Genomic DNA, 18,128 nt, shown 5'->3' with positions numbered 1-18,128 from the left:
TGTGACTGCATAGGGTTGTAAATGTACATTTTGTGTGTAAGTTTTGCCCAATGCACAAATCTTTCTAGATCAGCTCTCTGCCATATAATTTTTTTTGGGGGGGGTCTGGTTGTGGGGCCTGAACTCTGGGCCTGGGTGCTGTCCCTCAGCTCTTCAGCTCAAGGCTAGCGCTCTACCACTTGAGCCACAGTGCCACTTCCAGCTTTTTTCCTTTTTTCTCATGTGGTGCTGGGGAATTGAACCTAGGGCCTCATGCGTGCAAGGCAAGCGCTCTACCACTGAACCACGTTCCCAGCCCCTACCATATAATTTTCTGATGGAAATGTTTGAACGTGCCTTGTCTGATGTGATAGTCATTAATCACATGCAGCACAGTGCATCTGAAGCATCTGGTGCATCTGAAGAACTGAAAATTTAATTTAATTTAATTAGCTTTTATGTAAATCACCTACTGGCCACCATATTTGTCAGTGTAGTTTTAGACTTTAGTCCCCTTAGATGGTGGGAGAGTCAAAGAAAAGGGCCTTGGGCAATGAGAATGAAGATGGATTACTTTGTTTTATAGGACTTAATCTGTTGTGTACCCTCAGAGGACAGAAAGAGGCCTCTTCTTTGGGAGGAGCTGCTGCTAAAATGTTTGTACCTTCATTCTTGAGTAGTCTGACTGACTTAATGACTATGGTCCCGAGTACAGCACCATTAGGACATGAGTGTTTTATACTCAGACAATTTATTCATTTTTTCTTCTTTCTGAAGTTCTCTGTACTCTGCTGATCTCTTTAGTTAGTGATGCTTATGACATCTGGATGGGAACAAAAGGCTTAAGAAATAAATATTCTTTAGGCAGAGTTTTGCTATTCTCTAAACAGGAACTTTCTCAATATTGACATGGACACATCTATTGGGAGCCTATTAAGATTCGGATTTTGATTCAGAAGATTTAGAGCAAACTCAGACTCACTTATTGCCAAAGTGGTGACCACTTTGAATAGCAAAGTTTCATCTTAAAAAATAGTCAAGATTACAGAATTATCTTTTCCTGCCTTTTGATGGCCACCACCAGAGGGCAACATGTTCATTTTCTCTAGTAGCTGTTCCTGCTCAGCTCTTTCTTTAGGACCAAGAACAAGATTGGATGGAGCTTTTGTCTCACTGCGGCTTGCATTGTCTCTGGTTCACTAGTGCTTTGCCTTTTCAAGTGAGTATAGATCCAAGCCACTGAAACAGAGCTAGATGTTTAAAGTTCTTTTTAAGAGAATGTATGTAATGTAGGAAATAGAATACTGACTTTCAACAAATCTACCTTCCCGGAAAATAATTAATGCATTTATGAATTGGTCATTAGTCTTTTTATATTTCAAGCATTTATAGTTAACCATTTTTATTTTATAAAAATTAGATTAATATGTTACTTTAGCCTGATGAAATTGTGTGCAATAAAACTACTAGTTTTGCATTTTGTACTTTGAAAGAAAGATTTTGGGCAAAAATGTAATCTTTTTAAGATTTATTTTTTCTAATACTTTTGAGCATTGTAGCAACATCAGGAGAGCCTTTTCAATTTTAATTTCAAATCTACTTATGTATATTTTCTTAATATGATTATTATAGAAACATTTAAAAACAATTTATGTAACAAAATTATTGTTTTTTTTTCCTCACCTTTAACTTCACATGTGCCAACAGGTTTTTTTTTGTTTATTTTATGTATTTATTTATTTTGTCGGCTGTGGGGCTTGAACTCTGGGCCTGGGCGCTGTCCCTGAGCGCATCAGCTCAAGGTGAGCGTTCTACCACTTGAGCCACAGTGCCACTTCCGGTTTTCTAGTGGTTTATTGGAAATAAGAGTCTGGTGGACTTTCCTGCCTGGGCTAGCTTTGAACCGTGATCCTCAGATCTCAGCCTCCTGAGTAGCTAGGATTACAGGCGTGAGCCATCCACGTCCAGCTGTATTTTTTGTTTTTTGTCGGTTGAGGGGTTTGAACTCTGGGTCTGGGAGCTGTCCCCCAGCTCTTCAACTCAAGGCTAGCACTCTACCACTTGAGCCACAGTGCCACTTCCTAAATAGCAAAATTATTATAATTATACTTTTTACATTATAGTTTTATACATTCTAAAATTTCATTGTTTAGTTAATAACCATCTTTAAAAATATCTGTTATTATAGTTTATAAGAAACTTGGTATCATGATGTTTTATCTATTAATATTGTGGGAAATTTAGGAAAAACCCCCAGAAAACTTAAGAGTAACAAACAAGTTACCCAAAGCTTTCCAAGGACATTTGTCATATTTAGAACTTCTCTTACATGAATTTTTATATTGTTGATAACATTCTCTGATTTATTACCCTAATGGCTAGAGTTTTCTCTAAGTTACAATTTCCTCTTAACTAAATCATCTAATTATGTACTTATTATACAGCTACAATTTTATTGTTTCTGTTGTCAAGCTAAGTACATTTCTGTTCAATTTTATGTGACTTTTATACTAAACTAATTTTCTTTGGGGAGTGAGATGATCTTTCTGAACAGCTTTTTAATAGCATGGTACAAGGAGGTGAGCAGCAAGTTTTCATCTACTTGATAATGAAGGAAGTTCTCCTTTTACAAAATGTTCTTTTTATTCTTTCAGTTATTGTTTTCTGTGTCTTCAAAGGTATTTTAGGATGAAGGTGGAGGCAAGACACAGTAATGCTAGCCAGACATTGTTATGTCAATTACATTTTCTATTTCAGAGTAGCCTTCCAGGTGAAGATAATGTGAGTTTGCCCTTGGAAAGTGGTGATTGTGTGTGTGTGTGTGTGTGTGTGCGCGTGCACATGCGTGCTCATGTGCGTCAGTCCTGGGGTTTGAAGTCAGAGCTTGGGCACTGTCCCTAAGCTTTTGTGCTCAAGGCTGGTGCTCTGCCACTAGAGCTACAATTACAGTTTTGGCTTTTTTGATTGTTAATTGGATATGAGTCTCACAGACTTTCCTGCCTGAGCTGGCTTTCAACCATGATCCTCAGAGCTCAGCTTTTATCTTCTATGAAATGTGGTACTGTAGTAGACCCCCATTTTTCTGCCTACCACCAGAAACTCTTGACTGGTTAGTTTGCTCTAGAAGTGTTTGCCCTAAAAGTTTGTGTATGAATGTTTTTGATGGTCTAGAAATATGATACAGATGTGTATCAGATAATGTTGGAACTTTGCTGGACCCCTTATTTCTCTTTATTACTATCAAAAGCCATCACCTAAGACATTTTCTCTTCTCATTGAGTGTTGGACTTACAGAGCCTGTGTTACTCATATTTCTTCTAGTGAGAAGTGCCCTGGATACTGATAGATCTTAGAATACGAAAGTTCATTTCACTTATTTATCTTGCTTTGCAAGGGGACAGCTCTGAGGTATGACTCATACTCCAGAACTTTTTTGTGGATTTAGGCTGGAGCCACCCTCTTCGAGACTGCCTGAGCTCACATCCTCACTTGGCCTCCTCCTCCTCTTTTTTTTAAAATTCTGTTTCTCTTAACTTCTTGCTTGTTTTCAACTCCTTAATAAACTACTTGTACATAGCTCCTTGACTCAGGGTCTGCTGTTGGGAAGCTTGTTTGAAGAAGGGTATTTTCAATTTTTTTCTTCCATTTCAAATAGTTTGTCTTTTAATGTGTTTCTACTGAGGTAGAACTTGACATTGAACATTAATTCATCTCTTTACAGTCATGAAAAGATAGTACTTCTGAGGTGAGCCAGGTTCAGTTTTGGTCCCCTATCTGTCCAGTAAGATCTGCTTAAACTAAGTGCATTTGGGGCTGGGAAGGTGGCTCAGTGGTAGAGCGCTTGCCTTGCATGCCTGAGGCCCTGGGTTAGATTCCTCAGCACCACATAAGCAAAAAGAAAAAAAGCCGGAAGTGGCTCTGTGGCTCAGGTGGTAGACCACTAGCCTTAGAGCTGAGGGATAGTGCCCAGGCCCAGAGTTCAGGCCCCACGACCGGACCCCCCCCCCAAAAAAAAAAAACAAACTAAGTGCTTTTGGAGAATATAATCTGTGTTTAATTACCTTGAACCAAAAGGATATTGTCTTACTTTTCTTGGCTGAAGAGATTACTCCTTATTTAACTGCTAATAAAGCATACAGATTTGGGTGTCTGGCATATAGTTGGATGCTGCCATTGCACTAAGGTACATTTCTGCACTTACTGTCCTGAATTATTGTATTGGCTATTTAAGCAAATTATCCCAAAAGCTTAATGCCTTAAATAAAAAAGTATTTAGCTCTTGATCCTGTACATGAGAGATTTAGTTTGGGTTGTTCTTAAAGTCTCAATTGAATTTTTTTAATGTCTAAAGACTGCTGATCTTGGCTGGACTCTAATATCTCTGAGACCTCTGGACAACTGGGTTGGTTACTCTTTATTCTATGTTGTCTTATATCCAAGCAGGCTAGATGGGGGATAGCTGTTCTCAGGGCAGAGGCCAGGGTCTCAAAAGAACAATAGAAATAACTTCCAAAGCTTCTTTAGCCCTAAACTCAGAACAGACATAAAAGTTACATCTCCTGCAGTTTGTTGGCCATGCCAAATCATGTAGCCAGGTCAGAACTAAAGGAGAGTGAGCGGGAAAATAGTCCCTACTTCTTGATGGAAGGAGTTGCAAAGTCATGTTGCAAAGGATATGGACAGTTGGGGAGAGGAGGATTGTATTTGTTTAATATCCCACAGCAGTAATCTGTATTCAGAAGCATCACCTGGTGGTATTTTTCAGGACTCAGAAATGGTGATGGATCTATTACTGATGGTGACATTTTCCGGAAGACTTCTGAGCAGCTGGTGCAGTGCATGAACTCAGGAAACTGGTTATTGCATAACAATTTTCTGAAGGAAGAAGTAGTTCAGAGGTTCTTACACCTTCTTTCTTCTCTGCAAGGTATTTTTCTTCACAACTTTCAGCTGTGTTAAAGATGATTTATGCTAATTAAAAACATTCTACTAGTAGGGCTGAGTATGGTGGTTCATGCTCATCATCCCAGCTCTTTGGAGGTAGAGACTAGGAGGATGCTCATTTGAGGTTCATATAGGCCAAAAGTCAGAGAGATTTCATCTTAACAGACAAGCCAGGTAAGATGGCATGTGCATGTCTTCTTAGCTATATGCAGAGTTTAAGTAGAAGGATCTTGGTTTGAAGTTGTCTCAGACCAAAACACAAGAACCTATTAAAAAATAACTAAAGTAATAAAAAGGGATAAGGCATGGCTCAAGAAGTAGACTGTTTAGCATGTACAGTGTCCCAAGTTCAAACCCCAGTACTTCCCTAAACCAAAACAACCAAAATAAACTTTTTGCCTAAGGGCTATAGCTCAGTGGTTAAACAGATGCTTAATATGCCTGAGGTCTGCATTTGATCTCCCCAGAACCACAAAACAAAAACTTTTACAATATCTTTATTAATTTATACAAATGAAAGTAATGTAGATATATGTAAAATACTTAAACAACACAGAAAGTTCTTCAGTGAAAAGTGATTTTAGGTTGTTATCAGATCTTTTTTTTTTTTTTTTTTGTCGGTCGTGGGGCTTGAGCTCTGGGCCTCGGAGCTATCCCTCAGCTCTTCAGCTCAAGGTGAGCGCTCTACCAGTTGAACCACAGCGCCACTTCCGGCTTTTTCTGCGTATTTGGTGCTGAGGAATTGAACCCAGGGCCTCATGTATGCAAGGCAAGCACTCTACCACTGAGCCATCTTCCCAGCCCCAGATCATAATGTTTTGAGGATTGAAGTTTTGCATTTGAGTTTTGGCTCTACCATTTGCTTAATCTGTGACCTTGGGCTAGTTACATCCTAAACTTTAGTCTTGCCATCTTTGCCTCATCTAGGGACCAATCTCAGGAAGGTATGGAAGTCTAGCACTTAGTCTGTGTATAATACTCATTAACTGTTAGGACAAATGGAGACAAATTAGGTTGTTATGATTGGCTTTTCTTTTTTGTGTAGGAGTATGTCAAAGATAAATGGCCCACTCAAGACTCTCTTGCATGAGATTTATTAGATGTAGACATTCTGTACAAACTACTTCTAGGGAGCCTTTGAGTATTTTTAAAAAATTAGCATCAATTAGTTGTATAGGAGCATACAACGCTTCTTGATCAGAATCACCCCTTTTATCAGTATCTCTTTTCCCCACTTTCTAAACTAATCTCAGCAAACTTAATTGTTCTCTTTTCATATATGCACATTAAGCATTTTGACCATATTTACCTTATTTCATCATCTCTGTTTACCTGTTCCCATAACTAGTTCCTCAGACAGGATGTGTTTCAGCTTCCTAATATACATTTTTGTTAAAATGCAAAATCAGTTGTTCAAAGTGGCTTCACTATAGTGTCTCACACATGCATATATCATACTTTTAGTCAGATTGATCGCATATGTATAAGACACTGTATATGTTCATGTATGTTTATTTTGGGTCTAGTATCCACAGATGAGGGGAGAACCTAGTTTACTTTTCTTAGTATGGAGGTTATCCGTTTCCCTGTAAGTGATATAATTTCATTCTTCTTTATGGCCGAATAATACTCCATTCTTTCTCTGTGTGTGTATGTGTGTCTGCATGTGTGTGCCCGTGTATCTGTGTATATTTGTGTGTGCATCACATTTTCTTGACCCATTCATCAGTTATAGGGAACCTGAGTCATTTCCATAAGCTTGGCTATTGTGACTAGTGCTTTAGAGAACATGGGCATGCAGGTGCTTCTATTATCTCATTCCTTCTTGTAATTGCCCAGGAGTGATATTGCTGTATTGTAGGGTAGTTTCTTTTTTTTTCAGTGCTGGGCCTGGGTTTGAATGCATGGCCTGGGCACTGTCCTTGAGCTTTTTTTTTTTTTGGTTAAAGATTAGCACTCTGATACTTGAGCTACAGCTCCACTTCTACTTTTTGGCAATCAATTGGAGATCAGAGTCTCAACAGACTTTCTGCCTGGGCTGGCTTTGAACCATAATCCGTAGAGCTTAGTCTTCTGATTAGCTAGGAATACAGGCATGAGCTACCAGTGCCCAGCTTCTTTTAGTTTTTTCTTTTTAAATATATTTTTATTTTCTTTAGGTAGTTTTACAAAAGAGTTGCCATTCAACAGAGCAGTTTATGAATACAGTGCTTCTTGATCAATGTCACCCCTTTTAACATTCTTATACATGCTTCCAACCTCAATCTTCATTTGCTTTTCTTAATTTTTAGGTTGTGTTGAATTTTTCTGCCATTTAACAAAGCAGTTTATGTGTACAATGCATCTTGATCTGTGTCATCCCTTCAACATCTTCACCTCCCTTCTGCCCATCCTTTCCCTTATTTTCCTTAGTTCTGGGGCATATACAATGCATTAGTGCCTTAATTCTACTCATTTCCCTCATTCATTCTTCTACTTCTCTCCTCTTGATCCCCTCCTACCTCACAAGTACCTATTTCCTAGTACTCATTTTGTTTGGCTTGGATTCAGTCTTTCTAAAGAATTATACTATTTGTGTTCTCCATAGGTTCTACTACACTTTATTTATAACTGCTTGGACGCCACCTTGTGTACTTTCTTGTACACACATTCTAGTGTATAGGCACATTCTAGTTCCCATTAATGAGGGAAACTGCTTCTTTGGGTGTGGTTTACTTCATTTATAATCCTGTCCAAGTCTTGCATTTCCTTATGAATGGTTCAATGCCATTCTTTCTGATGTATGAGTAGAATTCCATTGTATACATACATCATATTTTTTTGATCCATTCATCCATTGAGGGGCATCTGGACTGATTCCATATCTTGGCTATGGTAAATAAAGCTGCAATAAACATGGTTGTGGTGGCTTTAGTATATCCTTGTTTGTGCTCTCAAAGAAACAATAACCCAATTAACAAATGGGCTAATGGCTTACAGATTTCTCAGAAGAAGTAAATATGGCCACTAGATAATGTTCATAAAGGAAATGCAAATCAAGATAACACTGTGATTCCATCTCATCCCAGTTAGAATGGTCATTATCAAGAAAACTAACAATAACATGTGATGGTGGGGATGTGGCCAAAAAGGAACTCTATTACACTGTTGGTGGTAATGTAAATTTATTCCGCTCTGGAAAGCACTATTGACAGTGGTCAGAAACTACATAGAATTACCATGTGACCCAGCAATTCTACTTCTGGGCATTTTTCCAATAGAGCACAAACAAGGATACTTCTTTTATTTTTTAAGAAACCTCTATACTGTTTTCCATAGTGGTTGCACGAATTTACATTCCCACCAGCAGAGTATAAAAGTTATTATTTTATTATTATTTATTATTTTTTTGTTATTGTTTGATGATGGCCATTCTTACTAGGGTGAGATGGAATCTTAGTGTCATTTTGATTTGCATTTCCTTTATGGTCCTGGATGTTGAGTGTGTCTTTGTATATTTATTGTTCATTTGTACTTCTTTTTAGAAGTATCTTTTCAGTTCATTTTCCCCTTTATTACTTGGATTATTGATTCTTTCACATTTTACAGTAAGATTTTTTCCATTTCCTGGAAGCATTAGGATACTTGATCCACTTTGATATATTCTTTGATCCACTTTCTTTTCTCCAGTGTACATTTGGGGTATAGGTGTGTGGATTCCTTTCTGGCCCTTCTAATTTATTCCATTGATCCTTAAGTTCTTTTTCTTTCCTCTTGCCTATACTTTGATGTTTTTGTTATGGCTCTGGGGTGGTAATGGTCTTATTTTTCTCCTTTTATTCCTTTTCTTTTTGTGAGCTGGATATTGAATTCAGGGCATTGCATTTGCTAAGTACATTGCATTTGCTAACAATTTGAGCCATAGTCATTTTATTTTTATTTTTCAGATAGATACTTATGCACTTTTGCCTGGGCCAGGACTTGAACTGTGATCCTTCTATCCCTGCCTCCCAAATAGCTGGAATTACAAGCATATACCAACAGGCAATACTACTTCATTAGTTCCCTTTGTGTCTTTCTGGTTTGTGTTCCCAGGCTTTTTGTTTCTCTGAGAGGGATTATGTATATTGATAAGGGTTCTTCTTTCTCTGACTAGAATACTTTTTGTTCATGCTCATGTTTTTTGCTCTCTATGTCTTTAATGATCTTCCAGATCATTTTTGAGTTGAATAGGTTTCCAATCACTTAACTCTTTGGTCTCTCTTTCCCTCAATTTTTCCCTTTCTTTTTTTTCTGTGGATCTTTAACTGGCCATATTGTGAAAGGAAGTGACTCATATTGGCTTAATTGTAAAGCAAAAAAGTGATTTTTTGGATCATATGCTAGAAAAGTCAGAGTTGGCTTCATCATCACTGGGACTCATCCTCTTCTTATTTTTAATTCATCTGTCCTCAGTTTTAATCTCACACTCTCAGTGGAAACAAATCTAGGTAAGTATCTACCTGTAACTTAGCTAGCATTTTTGGACTTCTGTGCCTACCCCACCCTCCACCCAAATAATTTGATCAAAACTTCTATCTTCCCTCAGAACCAATACCTTTTAGTAGGAGGTTGGGAGGTCTTGATGGGTTTATGTTTATGTTGCCTATCCTTTCTGCACCCCAGGAGGTGTGTGGGAAGGTAAGAGTATTGTTACCAGAGATACATGAACAGATTCTGGGAGTTAAGGCTGCAAATCTCTATCTAAAATGTTTGCTTTTGCATTGGTGTTCTAATCCTTGTTTAAATAGGATGATAGACTAGACTATATTTAACTTTTATTCTTTAAAATTTGGAAAAGATGAGAAGCAAAATTTAGCAAATACAAAATAAATTTCTCTTTTTATGTAATCTTTGACTTCTTTCCATCTGTTTTTCCCCCTGCTTTCTTGTTGGTAAGATTGTCTGATCAAATACAGAATGTCCAGTACAGTTTGAATCCCAGATAAATAATATTTTTAATATAAAGGTGACCTGAATATATTATTATATATACTAAAAATCCATTAACTTGAAATTCAAATTTAAATGATGACCTATATTTTTATTTTTTTATCTGCTAAATCTTGCCTTCTATTTACTGAGGACCTATGTTTTTCCTTTAAAATTATCTTTAAATAGTTGTACAAAGGGGTTTCAATTCAACATGTCAGTTTATGAGTACAATGTATCTTAATCATTGTCACCCCTTCTATCATTTCACTTTCTTAGGATCTAATTTTTGAATTCCCCCCCTTTCACCAGCAGTATGAAAAGGCTAACCATTACTGTGTTTCTAGAACTCAAAGATCAGATGGAAATACAGGTCAGATTACAAAGTTAAGAATTGAGGGATAGATCATCTCCTCTTTGTTACCCTACCTCTTGACTTTTTAATTATTCTATGTTATCTCCCAGTATTCCATACGTTTATAAACAAGGTATAATATTAATATTGTGAAAATTTGAGTCAGAGTTTTACCTGACAAGTATTTGTGCCAAACTCAGGCATTGTGCTTTCAGACACAATCATCGTTTTTCTGTCTCTGGGGCAGAGGTTCTGTGTTCTCCCTAGGAGGGTTTTAACCTCTAGAAGTTTATGAAGTCAATGCGTGTGTTGATGTTCATTTGTTGTTAAGTAACTTGCCCAAACTAATTAGGTACTTGCTTAGAGTAAGTAAAAATGTTTATTTTTAAGAGCTTTAAGCTTTTTAGTATACAGAAATATTGGCTGTAATCTATGTTGAGTTGAAGTTGGGAGGAAGAGAGAAATCATGTGAACTTCTTTTAGAATGTGTTTTATTTTTATTTTTGAAAGAAATTCCTCCTGATTTGATCTGTGACATTAATCAAGATTGTGCCAACACCTTCATTAAGTTCTTACTGGAAAACCAGAAATGGCCTGAAGTACTTTTGCTGCTGACTCGAAAAGTGAGTGGGGAGCCACCACTTGGAGATTGCCTCATCAAAGACTGCAACCTTTCAGACTTGGACATTTGCACAGTCATCCCCCACCTCAGTGTCTGGGACCAACGGAAGACACAGCTGCTAGGTTGTCTGATAGACAGTGGAGGTAAGATGGCCTGGATAAAGAGCATTAAGGAGTTGTCTCTGAGTTGTCTAGGGTACAATTTGGTTTTCCCTTGCTTTTAGAAACATTATGAAATTCTGCCTCATTGTCTCCCTTGTATCTTCTTGTTTTGAAACAGTGATGGAGCAACGCCTCATAATGTCCTGTAGAAACCCTACATTTTTTCCTGAATTCCATTAACCCTTGTGTCTTTCCCTCTTATGTAGGAAACAAGTTATGTGGAGGGTCCTTGGCTTTGATTCAACCCATAGTGGTCAAATCCATCTGGCTTCTAACTAGACTTTTCCCTGTCTTGGATATATTGTGTGGCTCTTCGTAATTCTGTGCCATTCTTTTCTAATCAATAGCTTAGAATTTGAAGCCTGATTTTAGAGAAATATCTAATTAGTTGCTGAGTAGAAACATCTGCTGCTTTAATCAGAACAATCACTAATGGCCAGGTATATATCTAGAGTATATAGATACCTTGGTAGATTGAATTTCATTTTTAAAATAACTTAAAAACACAAGCCTCCTGCTACACTCACTCTCAGCATCCCTACTCATCAAACTACTACTTAATGTATGCCCTTGGCCATGCTGTTCATGCCTTCACCTCACTTATGAAACTAGAATATAATAATTTGTCTTTCTTAGGGCTGAATATTAAATGAGTTAATGTTTCATAGGATCTTAGGAGAGTACCTTAGCTGTGTGTTTTTTACTTACTTTTTCTATGTAAAGAACTGTAGCATATTGGGTTTCAACCTTTAAAGTGCCACCACAGTGTAAAGCCTCTACCCACAGTATAAATAAAGCCTTTATATAGGAGGTAGATGGAGTGCGTTATACAATTTATTTTTTTCATGTTCCTTCTTTACATGCAGAGCTACTTTCTTTGCTTCAAAACTATTGCCATTGAATATATAGTTTGTTTTTTTGACTCAGCCAGCACTTACCAAGCATCTCCTAGGATCAAATGCTAGGAACCAGGTCCCCAAAGGCACACAGCTGCTTTAGGAATACAGGAAGAGTTGCAGAACTACTGGGTTGTACTGCCTTCAAGTGGAGGCTAGGGAGGCTGTAGTGCAGAGGGATGTGTAGATTGAGTTCAAAGGAAGATTGTGTAGGGGGTTGAGAGGTATCAAGGAAGATGACTATGAAGGGTAGAAGCTTAGTAGAAGCAGAGGATTAGCAAGTATGCTCAAGTGCTGATTACTGACTATGCTAAGAATGGTGTTAGGAACCATTAGAGTGTTCTTTTTTGTGTGCTCTGTCCTTTCCCCAGTGAAGCAGTTCATGGTATGAACTAGAGTCCTGTAGTGGGATAAGAAGATAGGACAGGAAAGGTGAGAGTGACATGGCCCATGTATCCCAAGAACACTGGGAAGGATGCTTCCCAAAAATGGTGGTAGTAGAAGCAGTGGTAGTAGTAGTCAAGTCAGCAACTTAATGGCAGGAGCAACCTCCTCACCTCAATGAGACAGGCTCTCTTCCCAGGGACAGATCTCATGGTACCATCTCTTCTGCCTTTTTAGCCCTGCCAGAGGGCCTCCAGGAGAACCAGGGGAGGCCACTTCTCATGTGCCTGAGACACAAGGACTTTGAGTTGGCTTTTCTTCTTTTGACCAAGGGTGCAGACCCTCGTGGTATTTCTCTCACAGAAGGTGATACTCCTTTACATGCTGCACTCCACATCTTTCTAGATATCAATGGTAAGCTCTATTCTATATGCAGTCTTTTTTCTTGAGGCAGAAGCTGGATATTAGAACTGATGCTTTGCTTTTTGGTCTTGCCATTTGGGAAAAAGTTATATGAAAAAAGACTATTTCTTGTTCATACCTGCCCATATCTTCTAGCCTCTCTCTCATAACATGAAGTTGGGGGGAAGTGATCAATATGGTGAACAATAAGTAGATACAATGAGGATTTTTAAATTCCAAAGTTGCTTGTCTGTTGCTGATAAATAGTTCCATTTATTTACATCATTTTCAAGAATCCTTACAAAAAGGATCTTGCTCTAGAATATCATAAAGTTAGTTCAGGAGGTACTATCACATTTGGGCTGGGTAATATTTTTTAAGGAGCTTACTTGTGCAAACCAGGCTGTTCAGAAGCATCCCTGCCCTGTACCTATTGGCTGCCAACTTTCCTGATTGTGACAGTTAGGCTGTCTCCAGACATGGTCAGAAGTTCCATGGGTCAAGTCACTTTGGTTGAGAGCATTGGGTTATTTAATGGGTATCAAATCCTTGGAGGATGTCAGTGTTATAAGTTGACCTCTCTCAAACCCAGTCTTCTGTCTCCTGAGAAGAATGACTCTGCATTCACAGTATTTTTTTTTATCTTTCAGCTGACATTGGCTTTAACTTCCTCAGTCACCTGTTGGACTTATTTTGGTCTAACCCTGCGGAATTTTACTACCTGAACCCGAATATCCAGGATAGCAATGGGAACACACTGATGCACCTCCTCTTCCAGAAAGGCATGCTGAAGCGTACAAAGAAGCTGGTCGACTTGCTGGTGAAGTTTGACATCAACTTTAACCTGAAGAATAAAGAAGGCAAAGATGCTCGGTACCGGATTAAGAAGAATGATGCCCTGCTTTTGGCCTGGAACAAAGCACTAACAGAAAGCAAGCGGAAGAGCCGGCAAGATTCTGCTGCCCACTTTGGGAAGCTCTCGAAGCCTTCTGCCCCTTGTCATATGTCTCAGCTCAAGTCCCAGGGTTCCTTCAAGTCACTACCATGTGACATCTCTGCTAGAACCCTCTCTGCAGGAGCCACAGTTTCTAATATCTGGGAAATTCTCCCTGATACCCAGGTGGGCAGGCAGGAACCTGAAGCCACCAGGCCCCTCTCCCTGAGAGATCGCCTTGTGCAAGACATCACAGTTTTGATTCAGCAGGTTGAATTGGATATGTCTCCCTCAGAGGACTGCCCTCAGCACTCTGAGCCTCTTGAGGTAGGAACTGGCATGAAAGGAAAGAAAGATAAACTCCAGCAAACTTCGAATGTGGGAAGTTCTGATTGTAGTAGGAACAATTCTGCTGTCCCAGAGGCCAAGGAAGGAGCTATTCAGGTAGGGTCTGGGGCCTCACAGCTTGTTCCTAATGGTAACAGAGGGAGGGAGGGCAGTGATGACCAGGACAACCAGAGCATGCAAGACATTGAGGATTGCCTGCAGGACTTTGATAACATGACCTGGGAGATTGAATGCACTTCAGAAATGTTAAAAAAGCTGTCCAGTAAGATGATGACCAAGGTCTTAAAAAAGAAAGTAATCTTTACCATCCAGCAGCTGGGTAATGGTGAGTGGACCCAGAGCTTGCAGAAACGACTGAAGCACTCTAAAGGAGACATCCAGCTCTTTGAAGCAAAGCTGGATAGAGGAGCCCGGATGCTGTGGGAGCTTGCCATTGACTTTTCTCCTAGATGTAGTGAGAACCCAGAGAAGGTTGTTGCTACAGATCGGAAAACATGCTCCATGGAGAAGTCAGGGAGAGTCTACACAGAAATCATCCGGATCTGGGACATTGTCTTAGATCATTGCAAGCTTTCAGATTCCATCATGGCCATCTGTAGTGCCTACAACCGAGGTTTGTCCTGTGTCTTGCGTAAGAAGCTAAAGGGTATCAACAAAGGCCAAGTGTCAGCAAACATGAAAATCCAAAAGCGAATACCTCGCTGCTATGTGGAGGACACAGAGGCAGAGAAGAAGAGGCAGTATGTGGATCCTGAGTATTTTCCACCGGCTAGTGCTGTGGAGACAGAGTATAACATCATGAAGTTCCACAACTTCAGCACCAACATGGCCTTCAACATCCTCAATGATATGACAGCAACCATGGAGTACCCCTTCCGAGTGGGCGAACTTGAATATGAAGTGATCAACCTCAACCCCAGGCCACTGGAGCCCATCATCCTCATTGGGAGGAGTGGCACTGGGAAGACAACCTGCTGTTTGTACAGGTTATGGAAGAAATTTCACACTTACTGGGAAAAAGCTGATCAGGCAGGAAGCCCATTGCTGGCCAAACAGGTCTTGCCAAAGAGAAAATTAGAAGAGGATGCTGGAAAGGAGGACCCATGTAAGGAAGAAAATGAAGAAGAGGAATGTTTTTTCAAATCGGAAACAGTAGAAAGCATAGATGAGGAGCAAGAGAGTGAGTCTTGTGTAGCAGGAGCTGGAGTGGAGCTTGCAGAAGGTGGCCAACTGGAAGAAGAGTATGTACCAGAACATCCCCAACAGCTGGAGCATCTACACCAGATATTTGTAACCAAGAACCATGTCCTATGCCAGGAAGTACAAAGAAGTTTTATTGAGCTTTCCAAGTCTACCAAGGCCACTAGTCACTACAAACCACTGGATTCCAGTGTCCACAAACTTCAGGATCTGAAGGATGAGAACTTTCCTCTGTTTGTTACTTCAAAACAGCTCCTTCTTTTGCTTGATGCCTCTCTACCCAAACCATTTTTTATGAGAAATGAAGATGGCAGTTTGAAGAGAAGCATATTGGGATGGTCCACACAGGAAGAGTTGAATATCCCCATTTGGCAAGAAGATGAAGAGGAGGCTGAGGCAGATGGGGACAATAGTGAGGAGGATAAATCTGCAGAAGCACGTTCAGGTGACAGTGATCCTCGGATATATGTGACATTTGAAGTGTTCACTAATGAGATATGGCCCAAAATGGTCAAAGGAAAAACTTCCTACAATCCTGCATTGATTTGGAAAGAAATAAAATCTTTTCTGAAGGGTTCTTTTGAAGCTCTTAGCTCCCCTGATGGGAGACTCACTGAAGAAGCATATAAAAAATTAGGGAGGAAACGATCCCCCAATTTCAAGGAAGACCGGAGTGAGATCTACAGTCTCTTCTGTCTTTATCAGCAGATCAGATCCCAGAAAGGGTATTTTGATGAAGAGGATGTTCTGTATAATTTGTCCCAGAGGCTGTCAAAGCTCAAGTTACTCCCTTGGTCCATCCATGAACTCTATGGTGATGAGGTTCAGGACTTCACCCAAGCTGAGCTGGCCCTGCTGATGAAATGCATTAATGACCCAAATGCCATGTTCCTTACTGGAGATACAGCCCAGAGCATAATGAAGGGTGTGGCCTTCCGTTTTAGTGATCTTCGATCTCTGTTCCACTATGCCAGCAGAAATACGGTAGATAAACAGTGTGCTGTTCGGAAACCCAAGAGAATCTACCAGCTGTACCAGAATTACAGGTCTCATTCTGGTAAGTCTAGGCCTTTGGATCTAATGCTGGTGAGGTGCTTTGGTATTGACCTTGAGCTGCTTTTGAAGCTGAGGGCTAGCTCTTGTTATATTTTTGCAGCTGAAGTATGAGACATGTTTTGGAGTTGCTAGTATATGTTTGTGAACAAGAGATCTTACAGCTTCTGTAAGATTTGTAATTTAATCATGTAAGATGTGGTTAGGCAGAAGTCGATCTTTAAATAGTCATATCTTAATGGGTTTCACATGACATGAAAACATTTCAGAGGAACATTTAAATCACTTTCAAACTTACTTAATCTATGTAAAATAATATGCCAGTTATAGGTCATTAATTCTTAAAGCAGCTGTTCTCCAAAAGAGAACCAAAAAAGGTGATAGTAGGAGATAGCTCACACTCCAGTGTTTTTAGTGTTTTTCTCAGTTATGCCTTTTCGCTGTGCCAGGCATGATGCTAATCAGTTCACAAACAATAATGACACTTAGTCTTCACAACACTACACGGTAGACAATGTACCAGTTGTAGATAGGAGGAAACTGAAGCACAAAAGGTTTAAGTAATAGGACACCAATACCGGAATATTTCCTTGATGGTTTTATAGATGCTCACAAATTCTCATCCTATATCCTACAACTAAATAATCAAGAGTATTACTTTAAGGTCATGCCATATGTATCTTTCTCCAACTGTGGGGTTTTGGTGCAGCGAGGGTTGGGTCGGGGGGAGCAGAGGAGGTGCTGAGGCTTTGGTATGTTAGGTAAGTGCTCTATTACTGTGCTACACTCATACCCTTTACTTTTGGAGAAGTGTCTCAAAAAAGTCCTTGGCTAACTGTAGACTCTGAATCTTTCTGCCTTTGTCACTGGAAGGTTGGAATTACAGGAATGCACTACCATGTTAATACAACTGTATTTTTTGCCAGATGTTGTTATTGAAACTTCTACAGGTTGATAACATGGTGTTCTAGTTCATACATCTCTACTCTGGTTAGCATTACATTTTATGACTGTACCATTACATTTTATGACTATTCTCTATCCATTTTCCAGTTGTGGATATTAGGTTGCTATCAAATTCTTAGTGTGACATGATTCTGGACTGTAACTTCTTAAGCAAATCTCTTTGAATCTATAGTGTATTCCCAGATTTGTTCATTCCTGTTTTACTCCTAGTGAGTGTAAAATGACATCTGTCAGTGATTTTAGTTTTTGCTTCCTTGAGATAAGGTCTCATAATGTGTTTGTTTACTGGACCTGTATTCTTCTGTAAATTGCTTGTTCTTATTCTTTGCTTACTTTTCTAATGGGTTCTTTTCTTATTGATTTATAAGATTATTTACAAATACTCTTTTAAAATCCTTTGCTGATTTTATTTATTGTAGCTTCTCACATTTATTTCCTTCTGATCTTTTTAAAATGTGTATTATACCTGGATATTACATAATATTTATTGATATATAATGAATAAATATTGTTTAGTAGATATTTCCCCTATATGTTAGTTTCTTTTTTTTTTTTGTCAGATGTGGGGCTTGAACTCAGGGCCTGAGTTCTGTTTCTGAGCTCTTCCACTCAAGGCTAGTGCCTTACCACTTTGAGCCACAGTACCACTTCCAGCTTTTTCTGTGTAGTTTATTGGAGATAAGAGTCTCATGGACTTTACTGCCTGGGCTGGCTTTGAACTGTGATCCTCAGATATCAGCCTCTCCTGAGTAACTAGGATTATAGGTATGAGCCACTGGAGACCAGCTTTTAGTGTTTTTTTTTAAGACAGAAATTCTTTTTTTTTAATTTAATATGATTTTATTTGTGAACATACTGTACAGAGGGGTTACAATTACATGGGCAGGATAATGCGTACATTTCTTACCAAGCATTGCAGCCTCTTCCTTTGGTT

At 39.1% G+C, this 18,128-nt stretch overlaps 1 protein-coding gene across 1 annotated transcript in view; it reads left to right on the top strand.

Moving 5' to 3' along the window:
* The window catches only part of Trank1 (tetratricopeptide repeat and ankyrin repeat containing 1), an 83,334-nt gene that overhangs the window by 32,430 nt on the left and 32,776 nt on the right, over nucleotides 1-18,128 (top strand). The window contains exons 10-13 of the mRNA XM_013027032.1: nucleotides 4,745-4,906; nucleotides 10,739-10,993; nucleotides 12,529-12,705; nucleotides 13,344-16,232. Coding sequence (XP_012882486.1) covers nucleotides 4,745-4,906; nucleotides 10,739-10,993; nucleotides 12,529-12,705; nucleotides 13,344-16,232 — 3,483 coding nt within the window. The remainder of the gene's footprint in view (nucleotides 1-4,744; nucleotides 4,907-10,738; nucleotides 10,994-12,528; nucleotides 12,706-13,343; nucleotides 16,233-18,128) is intronic.

This window comes from Dipodomys ordii, unplaced genomic scaffold (assembly GCF_000151885.1).
Source record: "Dipodomys ordii isolate 6190 unplaced genomic scaffold, Dord_2.0 Scaffold99, whole genome shotgun sequence".
In the NCBI taxonomy this organism is placed as follows: domain Eukaryota; kingdom Metazoa; phylum Chordata; class Mammalia; order Rodentia; family Heteromyidae; genus Dipodomys; species Dipodomys ordii.
The sequence above is the reverse complement of the archived record's forward strand: the minus strand, read 5'-3'. Positions and strand labels throughout refer to the sequence as shown.